General features: G+C 43.2%; 1 protein-coding gene across 1 annotated transcript in view; it reads left to right on the forward strand.

Moving 5' to 3' along the window:
• Positions 1 to 756: 756 nt before the first annotated feature.
• ARSB (arylsulfatase B) overlaps positions 757 to 17,313 on the forward strand; it is a 198,452-nt gene continuing 181,895 nt past the window's right edge. Inside the window, exon 1 of the mRNA XM_010364104.2 lies at positions 757 to 2,325. Within this exon, the coding sequence (XP_010362406.1) occupies positions 2,020 to 2,325 (306 nt within the window). The 5' untranslated portion in view covers positions 757 to 2,019. The remainder of the gene's footprint in view (positions 2,326 to 17,313) is intronic.

Consider the following 17,313-nt stretch of genomic DNA (forward strand, 5'->3'; position numbering starts at 1 on the left):
GAAGAAAATATTAACCTTACAGTGAAGAAATGTTTACCCTAACAAAGTCATCCCATAAGAAAGCATCATGTGCTTCTTAATAGGAAGCACCGAGAAACATGCCACATCACTTTTTGTGGTATTCCTGCACAAATCCATAACCTCTAATCGTGAAGAAACATCAAACTCCAACTGAGATATTTTAAAAAATAACTAGCTTGTACTGCACACTATGTGTTCAATACATAGATGAAAAATAGAATTAACTCTTCTATTTGCACATTTCCAGAGCATATTAACATATGCTTCTATTTAAAAACATAGGACATAAGAATCACTGCAAGGTTAGCTAGTTTCAGAAGAAGTTGGTCAAAGGAAGGACTGTTCCTGCAAATTAGCACCCATCAATTATTTCTTCTTGATTTTTATCAAGGAGAATAGGGAAGAAGAATTACGGGGGAGAAAGACACACAAAACCACAGCGGAAATTTTCAGCCCTTCAAGGTCTTCCACAGGGTGTTTCAATGAAAAGTTCAAGCTTTGACATAATGAGTCAAACAGTTCCTCAAAGTTATTCTTTGAATTTAACTAATGCTAAAATTTTCACTTTTTTCTGCTAAATTTCATTGATTCCACTGGAGATTAAAGTGCATATAACATAATCTACTTCATGCAAAGAAAAAAAAGTGTAAGTATGTAAGAGGCAAACATATCATGTGTTAAAGGATTCTTGGGGAAAAAAAGGTAAAATCATGACCCTCATACAAATATAAAAGTGAATACATGATTTTATTTAACTCATTAATAAGGAAATTGGTAAGGTGTTAAAAGCAATTCAAAGGACAATCCAAAGAACAGATCAGGAATACTAAAACGTGTAAGCGGAGGTGAAACTGTTTTCCTCGGTAGTAGTGGTGGAGGGGAAGGATTGTTACTCTGCTGGATAAAGTTCATTTGTGTATATATAAGAATTGTTTTCCATTGTTATTTATCTATAACTTATAAAGTTGTAAATAACTTCCAAGGAATCAGACTCAAACTGGAAGGGTATGTTCTCTAGGCAATGCAAAAACTTTCCCCTACACCTGTTAACAGCTGTATCTCCAGACAGAGAGTAGACAGAAAGTCTGGATGGCAACGGGAATCTACTGGTCATACGGCTAACTTCCCAATTCAATAAGCACGTGACTAAAGGATTTTTTTCCTTCCACTCACAGATATTTCAGGCTAATTAGATACTGTGTGCTTCTTAGGGTCACTGCTTGGTGGGGAAGCCAGCTCTGAATGGGGTCATAGCAAATGAGCTATTCAATGACCACACAACACTCCAACTCCTCCCAGGGCACCCTGAAAGTAACTGCACCTTCCAAAGGGCACAGTGCAATCAGACTGTGTGTTTGGCCTCCTGTTTGCTAGTGGGGAGGAAGTGGCTTCATGGCTGTACACTACACATAAATGAATGTGAAAGACTATTTAGGTCTCTGCCTTTTCACCATCCTCCCACCTGCCACAGGCTGGGCTCTTGTGCTAGAAATGACTTGCTAGTTAGACATCATGGGTCAGGATCTGAGTCAGAGGTTTAACCATTTATAAGCTTTTTTCTTATGAAAAATTGGCACTAAGTATAATGTCTAGCTGCCAGAGTTGTTGCAGGCTTTACAGGAGACGCGGGCTGTGCAGATGCTTTGTAAATTTTGAAGCGTTATAAAATAACACATCTTTTTTTTCTGGAAACCACGGTGCAAAGTTCATTGCCGGGGAAGGTAACGGCCCCTGGTGCCCTCCAAGCGTCAGCTTAGTTTCCAAGAAGCCGAGCAGCGGGCGCCCGCGGGTTCGTCTCTGGCTCCTCCTCCGCCACAGCGGCCGGGGGCCCGGGTCGGAGGCGGCGGGGGCCGAGCGCCCGGTCTGGCAAGCCCACGGCCCGCTAGGGGTGCCGTCCCGCGCCGGGGTGGAGCAGGCCCCGGCCGCCCAGTTCCTCATTCTATCAGCGGTACACGGGGCTGGTGGCGCCACAGGCGCTGGGACCGCGGGCGGCCAAGGATGGGTCCGCGCCGCTCGGCGAGCCTGCCCCGAGGCCTCGGACCTCGGCGGTCGCTCCTCCCCGTCGTCTTCCCGCTGCTGCTGCTGTTGGAGCCGCTGGGCTCGGGCGCCGAGGCCAGCCGGCCGCCCCACCTGGTCTTCGTGCTGGCAGACGACCTGGGCTGGAACGACGTGGGCTTCCACGGCTCCCGCATCCGCACGCCGCACCTGGACGCGCTGGCGGCCGGCGGGGTGCTCCTGGACAACTACTACACGCAGCCTCTGTGCACGCCGTCGCGGAGCCAGCTGCTCACTGGCCGCTACCAGGTACGCGGCGCCCCCGCCGCCCGCGCCGCCTCCGCCCCGCCTTTCGCCGCCTCCCTCCCGCTACTAACCGGCCCTTGAGGCCGCGGGCGCTGGCAGGCGGGGCTTGGTCCCCGGACCCGCGTATGGGCCCCGGTGGCTTCTCGCCCCGACCTCGCTCCTGCAGGCCGGCAGCCCGTCGTGGCCTCTGCGCATGCCCGGCTCCGACGCCCCGCCGACCCGCGCCCCTGCCGCCGGGTTGGGCGAGTGGCTTCGTCTTTCGTTTTCTGAAGCTCCGGGCGAAGGGGTTTATGGGAATGCCGGGTGCTGGGCGCCGCGGCCGGCAGGCGGAGGGGTCCTGAGGTGGGAGGCTGGGGAGGGCGCGGGCTGGGAGCAAAGACGAGGGGAGAGGTAAAATGAAGGGGTGCCCGCCGTGGGTGCGACCCTGGCCCCCGAGAACCCAGCGGTCATGGGTTAGGAGTGTCCCACCAAAGATTATTTTTTTCTAGTTCTCAACACCCCTGGAGTGAAACCTGATGCTAGGTTGGTTTTTCTTAGGCTGCTGACACTCCTTTCAGATGTAACCTTGTATTGAACTCTTCTGAACATCTTACCTCTTTAAAAGCTTCCCTTTAGGAACGACTCCGAAGTTAACGAAGGAAATATAAATGTGGAGCGTGCATAGATGTTAGATAACTAAGAATAGCAAGAACATTTGCGTAGCACTTTGTTGTTTTTAAAGTGAATTATTGAAACAGCGCATGAGGTAGCTCTCTTTACCCCCTTTTACAGATGAGGCAGGAAGCCTGTATAGGTTCGTTGGCATGTTAAGAATCGCACAGCTAGAAAGTGGTCAAGGCCGTGTCTGTTGTGCTTTTCCTGCATCCACTGGTCGTCTCGGGCTTGGGAAATGGGCCTTTTTTCCCCTCAATCTGAATACGATTGTCATATTTCTAAGACCCTGAAGTTATGACCATATTAAATACAGTAAATGGGTACTGTTGGATGCCACCTGCGTACCTCCACAGAGTACATATGCTGTTTACTCAACAAAAATAATTTGAGCTTACTGTGCTACTGACAGGGGATATATATTTGAACGTTGCCCTCCCAAGTATGTGTTCGCATAACCTTTCAGATCAACCCTAGCCTCACATGGTCCTAAGATCAAGAGAAGGGAGGGCTTACTTGTGATAAAGATACACACAGTGGTCTGAAGGCTTTTATAAAGAGGAAAGATTGAGTGTTGCTAAGGGTGAGAAATAGCTGTAGCCAAGGTTAGAAATGAAAATAAAGGATGCTTCCCTTCACCATCCACCTTAGTGCTTTTGGCGGTTCTGACTTTGGCTGCTACGTGTAATCAGGAATCCCCTACATTGTGCAAATCTCACCCTGGACACTTTCTGGGAGTAAAGGGATGTGCCAGTAAAGAAGAAGGGAAAGGTGAGGTTTGCCCCAAAGGGTTCTGCATTTGCTCTGAAGTAAGAGAACTGAACTCAAATTGCAAAAGAATGGAAGGGCCATTCATTTCTCCAGCTTCCTCCCTTCCAACAGACTCGGACAGGAAAGCAAATACTAACTTCAAAAACCCATTCCTGGGCTGGGAGCAGTGGCTCACGCCTGTAATCCCAGCACTTTGGGAGGCTGAGGCAGGTGGATCACCTGAAGTCAGGAGTTCGAGACCAGCCTGACCAACATGGCAAAACCCCGTCTCTACTAAAAATACAAAAATTAGCCGGCTGTGGTGGCTTGCGCCTGTAGTCCCAGCTACTCAGGAGACTGAGGCAGGATAATCACTTGAACTCGGGAGGCAGAGCTTGCAGTGAGCCGAGATCGCACCACTGCACTCCAGCCTGGGCGACAGAGCAAGACTCCATCTCCAAACAAAAACAAAACAAAACCCATTCCTGTAATCAGTTGCTTTTGTCCCCTAACATCCTCCCCCACCAGTCACCAACATTCAGTCTTGGAGAAGAAACTTTAGTATTTAGAGTACCCCATGGTTATGAAGTAAAGGAAGAATAGAGAAACTGGGCACTCTGAGAGGTTTAGAGACCTCTCAGTATAGCTGTATCTAAAGCAGGCTTGCTTCCCTGAACATTTTTTTTCTCCACTTTTCTCACCCACTTTATTCTGTTAGAGTTCATGGGACCAAGTAGATATTACCCGGGGTGAACAAGTGTCCACTTATAATGAAGTAGATATTTCTGGGAGGGCTCAGGAGTCTCCCTCAGATACTGTATGTTGGTATTGTTCTGAGCACTTACAAGTGTTAACTCATTTGATTCTCACAACAACTCTATCATCTCTGTTCTATAACAAGGAAACTGATGCTGTAAGAGGTTAAGAAACTTGCCCAAGGTTGCAGGGCCAGTAAAGGTTGGACCAGGATTTGACCCAGGCTGCCTGGTCCTAGAGTTGATGCTTATAACCACTACACCATATTGCCTACTCAAAATTATTAAAAATGTCATCGCAACGGCTGCTGCATGCCTACGAAATAATCCCTGTATTACTTTTGGACATTTGGGTCATTCCTAAACAGTTCAATGTAAAGAATCAACCCATAATATTTCTGAGTTAGAAATTGCCTATATTCCATGTAAAATAAAAATAGATTTTGTTTCCGAGTCATTTCTTATGCATAATTTTAGACAATAAAATGAAGGAATTTTTTGACTGTTTCAAAATGAGGTACTTGAAGGAAGTTGTTAAGAGTCATATCTATGAACTTGGCAGTCATGCTTTAAGTTAATATTTACAGACCGCTTTCCCATAATTACTTAACTTCAGAAAAGCACGAGTTGATAAACAAGCCTAGACTGACTGGACTTTTTACTCTCATGAAATCCTGAGTTTTAGTTTTTTTTGGTTTAGAAATTATGTATTGAGCAAAGAGGACTGGTTAGGAACTGAGATGTAGGTTTCAGTCTTGGCCGTGTCAGACTCTGACCTCGCTGGCCATCATTTCCACATCTGTGAAACAGAGGAGCTGCGCTGAACTCTAGACTTTGTCTAGCTCTAAATTAATTTGACTCTAGGCTCTTGTGTCCATTAGGGCAAGTTTCTAACTTGGCAAATGCACATTATCATACTAACCCCATCTACTGGTAGAAAGATTGATCTTGCCCGACACAACGTATCTTAAAAATTGCGTGTACTACTTGTTATGCTGCTAGGAACTTATTTAATCGGGAACCTGAATTCAACCTTTTATATTGAGACATTTAATTTTTCAAAGCCCTCACAAATGAACTATTTTAAACGTGCATGCTATGGTGAAAAATGTGTAGGGACTGGGTACAGGTTGGAGGCAATGGAGGAGACTTAATTAGCAGATGGGGTAAGTAGTTACTGGCCAATTCAAGAACTAGAAATTCAGGTCTCTCTACACTCAGGCTAGGGCCCTTCCCACAGCTCTATGACTCATTCATTCATTATTTGTGAAATCTTTAAAAAAATCTGTATTTTATTTTTAAAATAGAAAATACGTTCACACGGCTTAAAAACTCAAAAGCTGCAAAAGGGCTTATAGTGAAAATCTACACGCACACACACACAGTTCCTTAGACATCCAGTTCCCATCTTTGTAGACAAACAATGCTCTGAAATATATATTTATAGATATCATTTATCTCTTTTTTCTATATAAGTGATAACATACTCTTCACACTGATCTGCAGCTCCTATTTTGTTTGTTTGTTTGTTTTTACTTATTTGAAATCATTCCATTTTGTTGACTAAAGATTATCCCCACAGCTTTTAGGGCTGCATAATATTTTGTTAAATGGATACATTGTAGTTTATTCAACCAGTTGCATACTGATGAACATGTAAGTTGTTTCCAGCCTTTTGATGTATCAAAGAATGGTGACGTGAATACTTTGTACATATGCCATTTTGTACATATTGGAACATAGATGAAGGATAAGTTCCTAGAAATGGAATTTTCTGGGTTTAAGGGTAGATGCATTTGTAATTTTGATAAATATTGTAAAATTACATCTTAAGAGATTGTACCAATTTACATTCCCACTGGCAATATTAAGTTATAGTTCACATCGCATATAATTTACCATTTTAAAGTGTCCAGTTCAATGGTTTTTTGTATATTCACAAGGTTGTGCAACCAATGTTTTCATCACCTCAGAAAGAAACCACTCAACCATTAGCAGTCACTCTTCATTTCCCCATTCCACCAGCCCTTGGAAACCACCAATCTTCTTATTATCTATGTAGCTTTACCTATTTTGGACATTTCATATAAATGGAATACAATAGATGGCCTTTCATCTGTGTTGTAGCATGTATTCTTCCCTTTTATGTCTCAATAATATTCCATTGTATGGACATGCCACATTTTGTTAATACATTCATCCATTGATGGACATTAGGTTGTTTGCACTTTTTGGCTATTATGAATAATGCTGCTGTGAACATTCATGTACAAGTTTTTGTATGAGCATATTTTTTCAGTTCTTTTGGGTTAATACCTAGGAGTGAAACACAGTATTGTTGCAGGACTTCTTAGTTCAGCTAATGCCAAAAGTTCTTGTCTGTCCCACGGCCATGAAAATTCAGGCTCGCAGATGGTTTGAAGGGTAAGCAGAGTTTTATTGGGTGAGAAGGAAAAAAGGGGGAAACAGGGACCCGCTGCAAGGAGTCCCTGCTACAGTGCTTCCCTCATCGCCCATTTGAATCCCAGGTGCCATAGGCAGAGGAGAGGCCAGGCGCGAACCTCCGTGGCTCCACCCCAGTGCATAGTCCAGTTGGAGTTTTGCCAGGGACCCCCTCCCACTTGGCTGTCTTAGTATCATGTGGCAACTCTATGTTTAACTCTTTGAGGAACTGGAAATTGTTTTCCACAGCAGCTATACCATGTTATATTTCCATTAGCAATGTATGTGGGTTTTAGTGTCCCCACATCCTTGCCAACACTTGTCATTATCTTTTTTGATTATAGCCTTCAAGTCATCCTAGTGAGTAGGAAGTGGTGTTTAATTGTAGTTTTGATTTTCATTTCCCTAATGACTAATGATGTTGAACATCTTTTCATGTCTTATCGATCATTTGTATGTCTTCTTTGGAGAAATGTCTACTCAGATCCTTTGGCTATTTTAAAATTGGGTTATTTATCTTCTCATTCTCGAGTTGTAGGAGTTCTTTATGTATTCTGGATACTATTAAATAAACCCTTATCAGATAGATTCTTTGCAAATATTTTTTCCCATTCTGTGGATTGCTTTTTACTTTCCTGATAGTGTCCTTTGATGTAAACAAAAGTTACAAATTTTTATGTACTACTTACCTATTTTTCTTTGGTTGCTTATATTGTTGGTACCATGTCTAAGAAACCATTTTCTAATCCAAAATTATGAAGATTTACCTCTATGTTTTCTTCTAAGTATTTTATAATTTCAGTTTTTACATTTAGGTCTTTGATCCATTTTGAGTTCATTTTTATGTACGATTTGAGGTATGTGGGTGTCCAGATATTTCAGTGCCATTTGTTGAAAAGAATGTTCTTTCCTCATTGCACCCTTTGCACTCTCGTCAAGACTCAACTGACCATAGATATATGACTTATAATTCTATTCCATTGATCTGTATGCCTATCCTTATGCCAGTGCCTCACTGTCTTGATTACTGTTGCTTTGTACTGCAAAGGTTTTAGAATTAGAAAATGTGAGTCTTCCAATTTTGTTATTCTTTTTCAAGATAGTTTGGCTATTCTCGGCCCCTTGCATTTCCACGTAAATTTTAGAATCAACTTGTCCGTATCTATAAAAAAAAAGGGAAGTGGAATTTTGATAGGGATTTCAGTGATCTGTAGAACCATTTGGAGAATATTATTACCTCAACAATATAACTTCCGATTTAAGAATATGAGATGTCTTTCTGTTTATTTAGAGTTTTTTTTTTTTTGAGACAGAGTCTTGCTCGACTCTGTTGCCCAGGCTGGGGCACAGTGTTGGCTCACCGTAACCTCTGGCTTGTGGGTTCAAGCAATTCTCCTGCCTTAGCCTCCTGAGTAGCTGGGACTATAGGCACGCATCACCACACCCACCTAATTTTTGTATTTTTAATAGAGATGGGGTTTCACCATGTTGGCCAGGCTGGTCTTGAACTCCTGACTTCAAATGATCCACCTGCCTTGGCCTCCCAAAGTGTTGGGATTATAGACGTGAGCCACCACACCCAGCCTATTTAGGTCTTCTTTAGTTTCTTTCAACAATGTTTTATAATTTTTAATGTATAAGCATTGTACTTTGGTTAAATTTATTCCTGTTTTACTATTTTCAGTGGTATTGTAAATGGACTTCCTTTCTTAATTTTATTTTCAGTAATTCATTGCTGTTGCATAGAAATGCAACTGATATATTTACATCAATCATTTTGCAACCTTAATGAACTTATTAGTTCTAATTGTGTGTGGTTGTGTAATCTTTAGAGTTTTTTAGTGCAAGATCATGTCATCTGCAAATAGAAGTTTTCCTTCTTCCTTTCTAATCTAGATACCTTTTATTTCATTTTCTTGCCTAATTACCCTGGATAGGACCTCCAGTGCAATATTGAGTAGAAGTAGCATGAGTGGACATACTTGTCGTATTTCCAATCTTAGAGGGGAAGCTTTCAGTCGATCACCATTAAGTGTGATATATTCATTCATTCTTTCATTCAACAAATATTTACTGAGCAGCGAGTTACACCACTGTACTTTGGGAATCTCTTGGTGCTTATAATCTGAAGGGGTTGAGGTAAGGAGAAGGAGTAACCAAGAGGGATGTGAAATAAATACAAACAGACCAGGCGTGGTGGCTCATGCCTGTATTCCCAGAACTTTGGGAAGCCGAGACAGGCAGATCACCTGAGGTCAGGAGTTTGAGACCAGCCTGGCCAACATGGTGAAACCCCGTCTCTACTAAAAATACAAAAATTAGCCAGGTGTGGTGGTACATACCTGTAATCCCAGCTACTCAGGAGGCTGAGGCAGGAGAATTGCTTGAACCTGGGAGGCGGAGGTTGCAGTGAACCGAGATTGCACCACTGCACTCCAGCCTGGGCAACAGAGCAAGACTCCATCTTGGCAGTGGGGGGTGGGGGAAGAAAGAAATACAAACAATTAAGTAAGGTGAATTTAAATGGCATGACAATACATGTGGAGAAGAAAATAAAGTAGATCAAGTGATCTTGACTCAGGAAGGTGTCTTAAAAGAGGTAGTATGAGCAGAGGCATGAATGAAGGGAGTCAGCCATGCACACATCCTAGCAAAGTTTAACGTGGAGGAAGGAGCAACAGAAGCAAAGCCCTTGAGGCTGGAATGAGCTTATTGTAAGAATGAGAGGGTAGCTGAGTGAATGAGGGTGCCAGAGGCAGGCCAAGAGCTGGAGGAGGGAGGCTGGGTCTCCCTGGGTTTAATGCTGCTCACCCATTATAAAGTGTTAAAACTTGAACTTTTTTGTGTGTGTCAGTTTTTAGAGTAAGGTTACATTGAGGCTGTTATAAACTAAGGAACATTTCTGACCTAACAGTGTTCTAAATGGGTATATTTTAAGGAAATACAGTCAAGTGCCGTGTGGCATTCTTTGGATACATGTAATTCCAATTAGAATTAATTATACGTATTCTCTCTTTTTCTTTAAAAGAAATAAGCTTGGCTGGGCGCTGTGGCTCATGCCTCTAATCCCAGCAATTTGGGAGGCCGAGGTGGGCAGATCACTGGAGTCCAGGAGTTCGAGACCAGCCTGGGTGAAACTCTATCTCTCTAAAAAGTTAAAAAAATTAACCAAGTGTGGTGGCAAGCGCCTGTAGTCCCAGCTACTCAGGAGGCTGAGGTTGGGACTGGGGGTGGGGAAGGTGGATGGCGGGAAATTGCTTGAGCCCGGGGAGGCAGAGGTTGCAGTGAGCCAGGATGGTGCCACTGCACTCCAGTCCAGGTGACACAGTGAGACTCTGTCTCAAAAAAAAAAAAAAAAAAAGTAACCTGTTTTTAAAATCGTCTCTAGGAAATACATTCAAAGGTTTCACATATAAAAGATGTAAAAAATATAAATATATAGATGAGGATGTTTTCATCCTTTCTCCCCGCCCTCCTTCCCATAGGTAGCTCCTGTTTGTTGGTTTCTTGATATCCCTTGGAGGCATGTTATGCACATAAGAAAATAGATTTTATATTTGTTTTACCCTTATTTAAAACCTCATTATTAAAAATATTAATTTTAAAATTCTCCAGCTTTTCTAATAGAATTTGTGTACCGCTTTTAGTTCAAATAGAAAACTTAATATTACTAATTTTCCATATTCTTACAAATTGACTTTATTCCATACAAAATACTCATTATGCCTTCGTTATTCCTAGTACACATTTTAATTGTGATTAGTGGTTCTGAGGTCTGACTTCTCCATTAGATTGCCTTGTTTGTCTCTGGGCTAAAGTAGCACTCAGCGTTGGACAATTAAATGATCGAATGTGAGAAGCACTTTTACACAGTTCCTGAAAGAGCTCACCATCTTAATTAAACTGCTTCAAATTGCCATGTCATTTCTAGTCCCCTTACTTCTTTTTTAAGAAATTGAAAAGATTAAAGGGTAAGAAAGTGATAGGTCTTAAAGGAAAACACTCTTCTGGGAAAAAAGTTAAGAAAAGTAACTCTGGTCCTCAGCTGGGAATGTTCTTACCTTGGGTTCCAAGGGGGCAACTCCACCAGAACTCCATAAACCTTGGCACAGAATAGAAGCAATGAAAGATGACTCCAAGGTTTTTTGTTTTTGTTTTTCATTCTTTTTTTTTTTTTTTTTTTTTTTTTTTTTTTTTTTTTTTTTTTTTTTTTTGAGACGGAGTCTCGCTCTGTCGCCCAGGCTGGAGTGCAGTGGCGCGATCTCGGCTCACTGCAAGCTCCGCCTCTCGGGTTCACGCCATTCTCCTGCCTCAGCCTCCAGAGTAGCTGGGACTACAGGCGCCCGCCACCGCGCCCGGCTAATTTTTTGTATTTTTAGTAGAGACGGGGTTTCACCATGGTCTCGATCTCCTGACCTTGTGATCCGCCCGTCTCGGCCTCCCAAAGTGCTGGGATTACAGGCGTGAGCCACCGCGCCCGGCCTGTTTTTCATTCTTAAGGGATCCAAACCACATTTTTCTCAATCACACTGATAAACGGACAAGACATTTTCACGGCTTTTCACTCACTCCTGAGATGGAACCTTGGACAGGAAATATAGGAAGGAGGCTGTACTGGAGCATCGTGGGTAATTTTTGACTTTTGCTTCAAGTTTGCTTCAAGGTGAGCAGGAAAGATGCATGCTGCAGGCAGAAGAGGGCATGGTGGTGCAGGCATTCTGCCTGAGCGTGCCCTCCCTTTCCTGCTTCTCGTCCTCCTCACCCTCACTGTCCTGCCTGCCCCTCACCTGCTGGCCTCTCAGTGGACTCCTGCCAGTGGTTGCCTCTCCCTGGACTTTGAGGTTCAGAAGTAGGGCACAGGAGAGTGCAGAGCTGGAAGAAATGTGTATAGGGTGCAGGGATTGGGGAAAGATGCATGTCTCAAGGTGGGCGCTCCTAGGATCCCCTGGCAAAGGCACAGGAGGAGGGAGCTGTCAGAGAACCATGTAGCCCTGAGACCATGGGTGCCTCCTAAGAGAAAACAGTGTCTTTATTCCTATGCTCATTCAGGGAGAGAAACAAAGGATACATTAGCTCCGTAGGGACAAGCAAGATGGCCTCACTAAAGCACAGCAGAGCCCTGGGGTGACTTTGATGGGTTTGCTAAAGCCAGGCGTCCTTCCTAAGCCTAGCCAAATCCAAGAGGCATTTTCCCAGGAGGGAAGAGGGGTGCGGAGGCCTTATTCTGCAAACATTGCAGCTATTTTAAAGAAACATTTCCAGATTTTATATCTTTTACCTGCCAGGAAATTGCGAATGAGGAAATAAGGAAATAAGTTTAGAGCTGAGTGGAATATGGCCAGTTGAGTTAGAGGATTTTCTGTTTGCTTGATTTACGAGGTTTCTCATTTCAGGAATCACTTGGAGCATAAGCTGTTGCTCTCTGGTCATTATCTTTTGTTTGCGTTTCCTTAATCACGTCACCTTTTGAGAGATTCCTTTCCCTCAGCTTTCTTCATATTTTCCTTCCTTTTCCATTTGGGCTTTCTTTGGAATTATAATTTAAATAGAGGGAGGCGCTGAAACCCTTTCTGACTTGTTTATTCTTTTTTATAAACAACATCCCTTTGTGAGTTTAGTCAGAGATTTGCACTCTTTACTAATCAACACCAAAATAAATAGACTCTTAAAACTGTCAGTGACATGGGCCAGTTCTGCAGCCCGAGTCCTGAAGGGCCAGGCCAGATGGCAACGCCAGGCCCCTAGCACACATAATGCGTGTCTGTAGCTCTTGGCTTCAGCAGCATGGGCAGCTGACTGCTTTTTAAATGGCTTCTGTGGGGAGGGAGCAGATTTTCCACTATCCATTTGTTGTTTGGGCATCTCCAGGAATAAACCCTAAGGTGGCACAAGTGCCACTTGACCATGCTTAAAACTTGCTGTGTACTGGCCGAGGCACAGGCTAGAAATTCTGAAACCCTGCTTTGCCACCAGCATGTTCTGTGATTGCATTCTGATCATGAAGCTTCCCACTAGGCTCTCTGGTGTATAAAGTGGAGGGGTGGAGTGACCCATTTTTCTGAATTTTTAAGTACTGCAGCAGGAGGTATTGCACACATATGTGGGCACATGAGGATATGAGTTCATTTTGCTCAGACCAGACTGACTGGACAGAACCTCCCTTCTGTTCAACGGGATACTATGTCAACACTGTTGAGGTGCGGAGAGAAAGAACATCTATTGCCTTCTGTGCAGCAGTGGTTTGCTTCACTCTTGGGAGAGTTTGAGTGTAGCTGAAATATTATGCTCTGAACTCCCATATAGATAACTAATCGATTGACTGTCTGGACCTCTGAAAGGGGAATTGGAAGAGATTCTGATATGGGAGCTGCCATCTTCCTCTCCCCCAGCAAGAGATTGTTTTTTGTCCTTTAAGCTTATGAGACTATACTGCAGGGATCTCCTAGGTGTGCAGAAGACAGAATAACACACTGGACCAAATAAATTGTTATGTGCAACCAATATGTAAACAAGGAGCTCTCAGTTATGTCACAGAAAGAGCCTAGAACGAGCCAGGTCCTCCACAGGATTTGCAGACCTTTAGCCTTTGTGGAGAGGATTTTTGATGGTCAAGTAAAATCTTAGGAGAAGTTGTTTTTTGAGAGAAGATTTGGTTTAATGAAGAGGAGACAGCCACACATGGTAGATAGGGAGGTAACCCCTTGGACTTTTGTATATTGCATGTAGAACCTTCTTCATTCAAACACACTTCTTTGGACATTGCAGATGAGTGTTAGAATGAAATTGTTTTATATTCTGTTGTGTTTATCAGGACATCCTTATTTTTTTTCTTTTGATTCCTATTGGTGCCCGGTTGCCTTCCTGCCCCATGCAGCATGGCATGGCTCTGTAGTTCTGTGTTAAAGTGCTGGGTTGGAACCAGCTCGGCATTTGCCTGTTTACTGCTTCTCTACACATTATAGCTTCCTTCCTTCAGATAGTGTTTGAACAGACCGAAAACATGTTTTTGGATATCATCCAGGGTTTGGCTTCTGCTTCCCAATAATGCCATGAAAATGCTCTGTCAAATAAATTCTCAGGAACCGAAAAGAACACATTCCCTGCTCCATATGATTGTAGATAATGGAGGCAGGCTTCAGCTGACCACCTGGCTTGGTGCTCATGGCTTAGGGAAACCAAATCGCACAACATCTCTTGGCAGTGCTTTCTAGCGATCAGAGTTAATTCTCTGCATGTGATGGATGAGCTTTCCATTTAAGGAAATTTTCACAGAGTATTTATCTCCACTGGGGCTTTGGATTCCATAAAATATTATCTTTACTGGTCCTGCCTGGTTGTCAATTAGCATACTATATGCAATGAAGTTTTTGAGTCCTAGGGTCAATTTTCTCTTCAGTAAGCTTCCAGAGTTAACCGTGGAAGGAATACTTCTTTGATTTGGGGGAGGTGTGTGTGTGTGTGCCCATGTGCACATGTGCTAAGAGGAATGCTTCCCTTTCCCAGCCTGGATATTACAACATCCTTACCATTCAGGGTCCCAGCTGGAAAGAGGTGGCACATTCAAATTAGGGAGTGTTTATTTACAAAGGGACTATTTTAAAAGGTGTGAATCTGTGGGGAAAAATGCTAGGGATGGTGTAGTAATCCAGTGGAGCTGTTACTGCCCCTAGACCAGAAGAGAAGAAAGGAAGGGCCAGTTACCAGAACCTAGAAGGAGAGAGGCAGATAGAGAAAGAAGTCTGCTTCCAGAGTGACCTTCGGTAGAGAGACTCATGTAGCCAGGCTAAGCAGCCTGTCAACCGAGGCCATGCACTCTCCTTTTTCCCTCTCACTCCTGCCAGGGCTCCCCATTAGCTGAGCCCAATCAGAAACCAAAAGACAAGTGTCCTTTGACTTGATCCTCACAGGTCAGCCTCCTAGGGCAGAGAGCAGGACTGAGAAGGCAGCGTGGATTTGAAGGGCAAACGGAAGGTATCTGGCACATATCCCAATGTAGGTAGGTGTCTAATTATTTCTAGGAGAGGCATAACAATCTCAGTAGAAAACTTAAACTCACTTTTATTTTTAAACAGTTTTATTGAGATATGATTGACACACAATAAACTGTACACACTTCAAGTATACAATTCGATAAGCTTTGATGGGTTTATACCTGTGAAACCATCACCACATCAAGATAGTGAACTTACCCATCATTCTCAAGATAAACCCACTTTAACTTAACACTTAAGATATTCCATGTTGTTCTTTTAGGAGGATGTGGAAAGAGATCATGCAGTAAAGCAATAGCAGGTGCAATTCCTAACTTACTAAAGTTACTGAAGTTAGTGGGTTACTGAATGAAGTTACTGCCCAGGGTTACAAAGCTCATAAGTGATAAAGCCAGGATGGGATTTAATTTTCTCAGCCTTATGCTACTCTGCTTTAAATTATAAGGCAAATAAAATACAAACACTTATAAAAAATCATTTATTAGCAACACATTTCTTGCTCTGCACCTTACAGCTGATGAAGGGACCAGCCATGGCCTGGGTTGAGAACTGGCACTCTTACCTCCCTTGTCCCCAGAGCCTGTTTATTCTATAAATCAAGAGCTCCCAGTACTGGGGAAGGCTTGTGTCTGGTGCAGAGTTGAATTTGAGACCCCAGTCCCACTTCCTACAAAGAAGAGCACCTCCCTGGCTAAGCCAGGACAAGGAGGCAGGAAGTGTCAAGTTTTAGGGAAGGGTGGGACTGGGTAGACAAGGAGTGATACCCTGTCATGCCGCAGCAGGGGCTGCAGTGGCACCCACCAGCACAAGAGCTGTGACAGGGCCACTCTGGGTTCTGGGCTGGCCTTTTGAACTTGTCTAGTAAGCTCAGGTCTCAGGGCCTTTGAAGTTTTTATTCCTTAGGTCTGGATTGCTCTTACACTGGATTTCTCCAAGTCTCACCACCTTACTTTATTCTGGTCACTGCTCAAATATCTCCTCTACAGAAAAGGTTTCTTTCTTTCTTTCTTTCTTTTTTTGAGATAGGGTCTTGCTCTGTTGCCCAGGATGGAGTGCAGTGCAGTGGAGTGATCACAGCTCACTGCAGCCTCGACCTCCCAGGCTCAAGTAATCCTCCCACCTCAGTCTCCTCAGTAGCTGGGACTACAGGCACAGGCCACCATGCCCTGCTAATTATTTTTATTTTTATTTTTAGTAGAGATGAGATCATGGCATTTTGCCCAGGCTCTCCTGGAATTCCTGGAGTCAAGCTGTCCTCCTGCCTCAGCCTCCCAAAGTGTTGGGATTACAGGGATAAGCCACCCCGCCTGGTCCAGAGAAGCTTTCTTTTCCACTCTATCGCAAATGCCACCTCTGTCACTGTCTCCCTCTCCTTCTTTACTTTTCCTCATGGCAGTGATCACTATTGGACATTAGAGTATCAGTTCTCACACTTTTTGGTCTTAGGATCTTTGCACTTGCTTAAAAATTATTGAGGACCCCAGGGAGCATAGATTTAAGTGGGTTGTTACCATTCAAAATTTGCCATAAGTTAAAACAAATTGTAAATTTTTTTATTCAATGAAAAATAGTAATAAACCCACTATATTAACATAAATAACTTATGAAAAAAGCTCTCTTTTTCAAAACCAAGTAGTTAAGTGAGAAGAATGGCATTGTTTTATATTTTTAAACATCTTTTCTACTAATAGAAGTTTGCTAGGTGGTTGTATCTGCTTCTGCATTTAACCTGTTATGATATATTATTTTTGGTAAAAATTGAAGAAGAAAAATCTGGCCCCACACAGATGTGTAGTTGGAAAAGGGAGGGCTATTTTAATATCCTTTTCAAATAATTGTGGGTATTCTATTCGATGTTACACCAAAAGTTAACAAGTGGTCATTGCTTAAAGTTTAGTTGCTGTATGGACCTTATGCCCTGGGCATATATGTGTGAGCCACTCCCAAGCAGCAGTCAGATGGCCGCTTTTTAAAAGGAAAAGTTGAACACAGTCTTTTGATATTAAGATTTACATAAAGTAGAATAAAAAATGGAAATAATCATTTTATTATACTGTTAAATAACTCAGCCAGGCACGGTGGCTCACGCCTGTAATCCCAACACATTGGGAGGCCAGATCACCTGAGGTCAGGAGTTCGAGACCAGCCTGGCCAACATGGTGAAACCCCATCTCTACTAAAAATACAATAAATTAGTTGGGTGTGGTAGTGGGCGCCTATAATCCCAGCTACTCAGGAGGCTGAGGCAGGAGAATCGCTTGAACCTGGGAGGCGGAGGTTGCAGTGAGCTGAGATCACGCCATTGCACTCTAGCCTGGGCAACAAGAGCGAAACTTCATCTCGAAACAAAAACAAAAACAAAAACAAAACCACTTGTAAAAAATCACCAAGTTTTCAAAGAT

Source organism: Rhinopithecus roxellana, chromosome 3 (assembly GCF_007565055.1).
Source record: "Rhinopithecus roxellana isolate Shanxi Qingling chromosome 3, ASM756505v1, whole genome shotgun sequence".
NCBI classification, from domain to species: Eukaryota; Metazoa; Chordata; class Mammalia; order Primates; family Cercopithecidae; genus Rhinopithecus; species Rhinopithecus roxellana.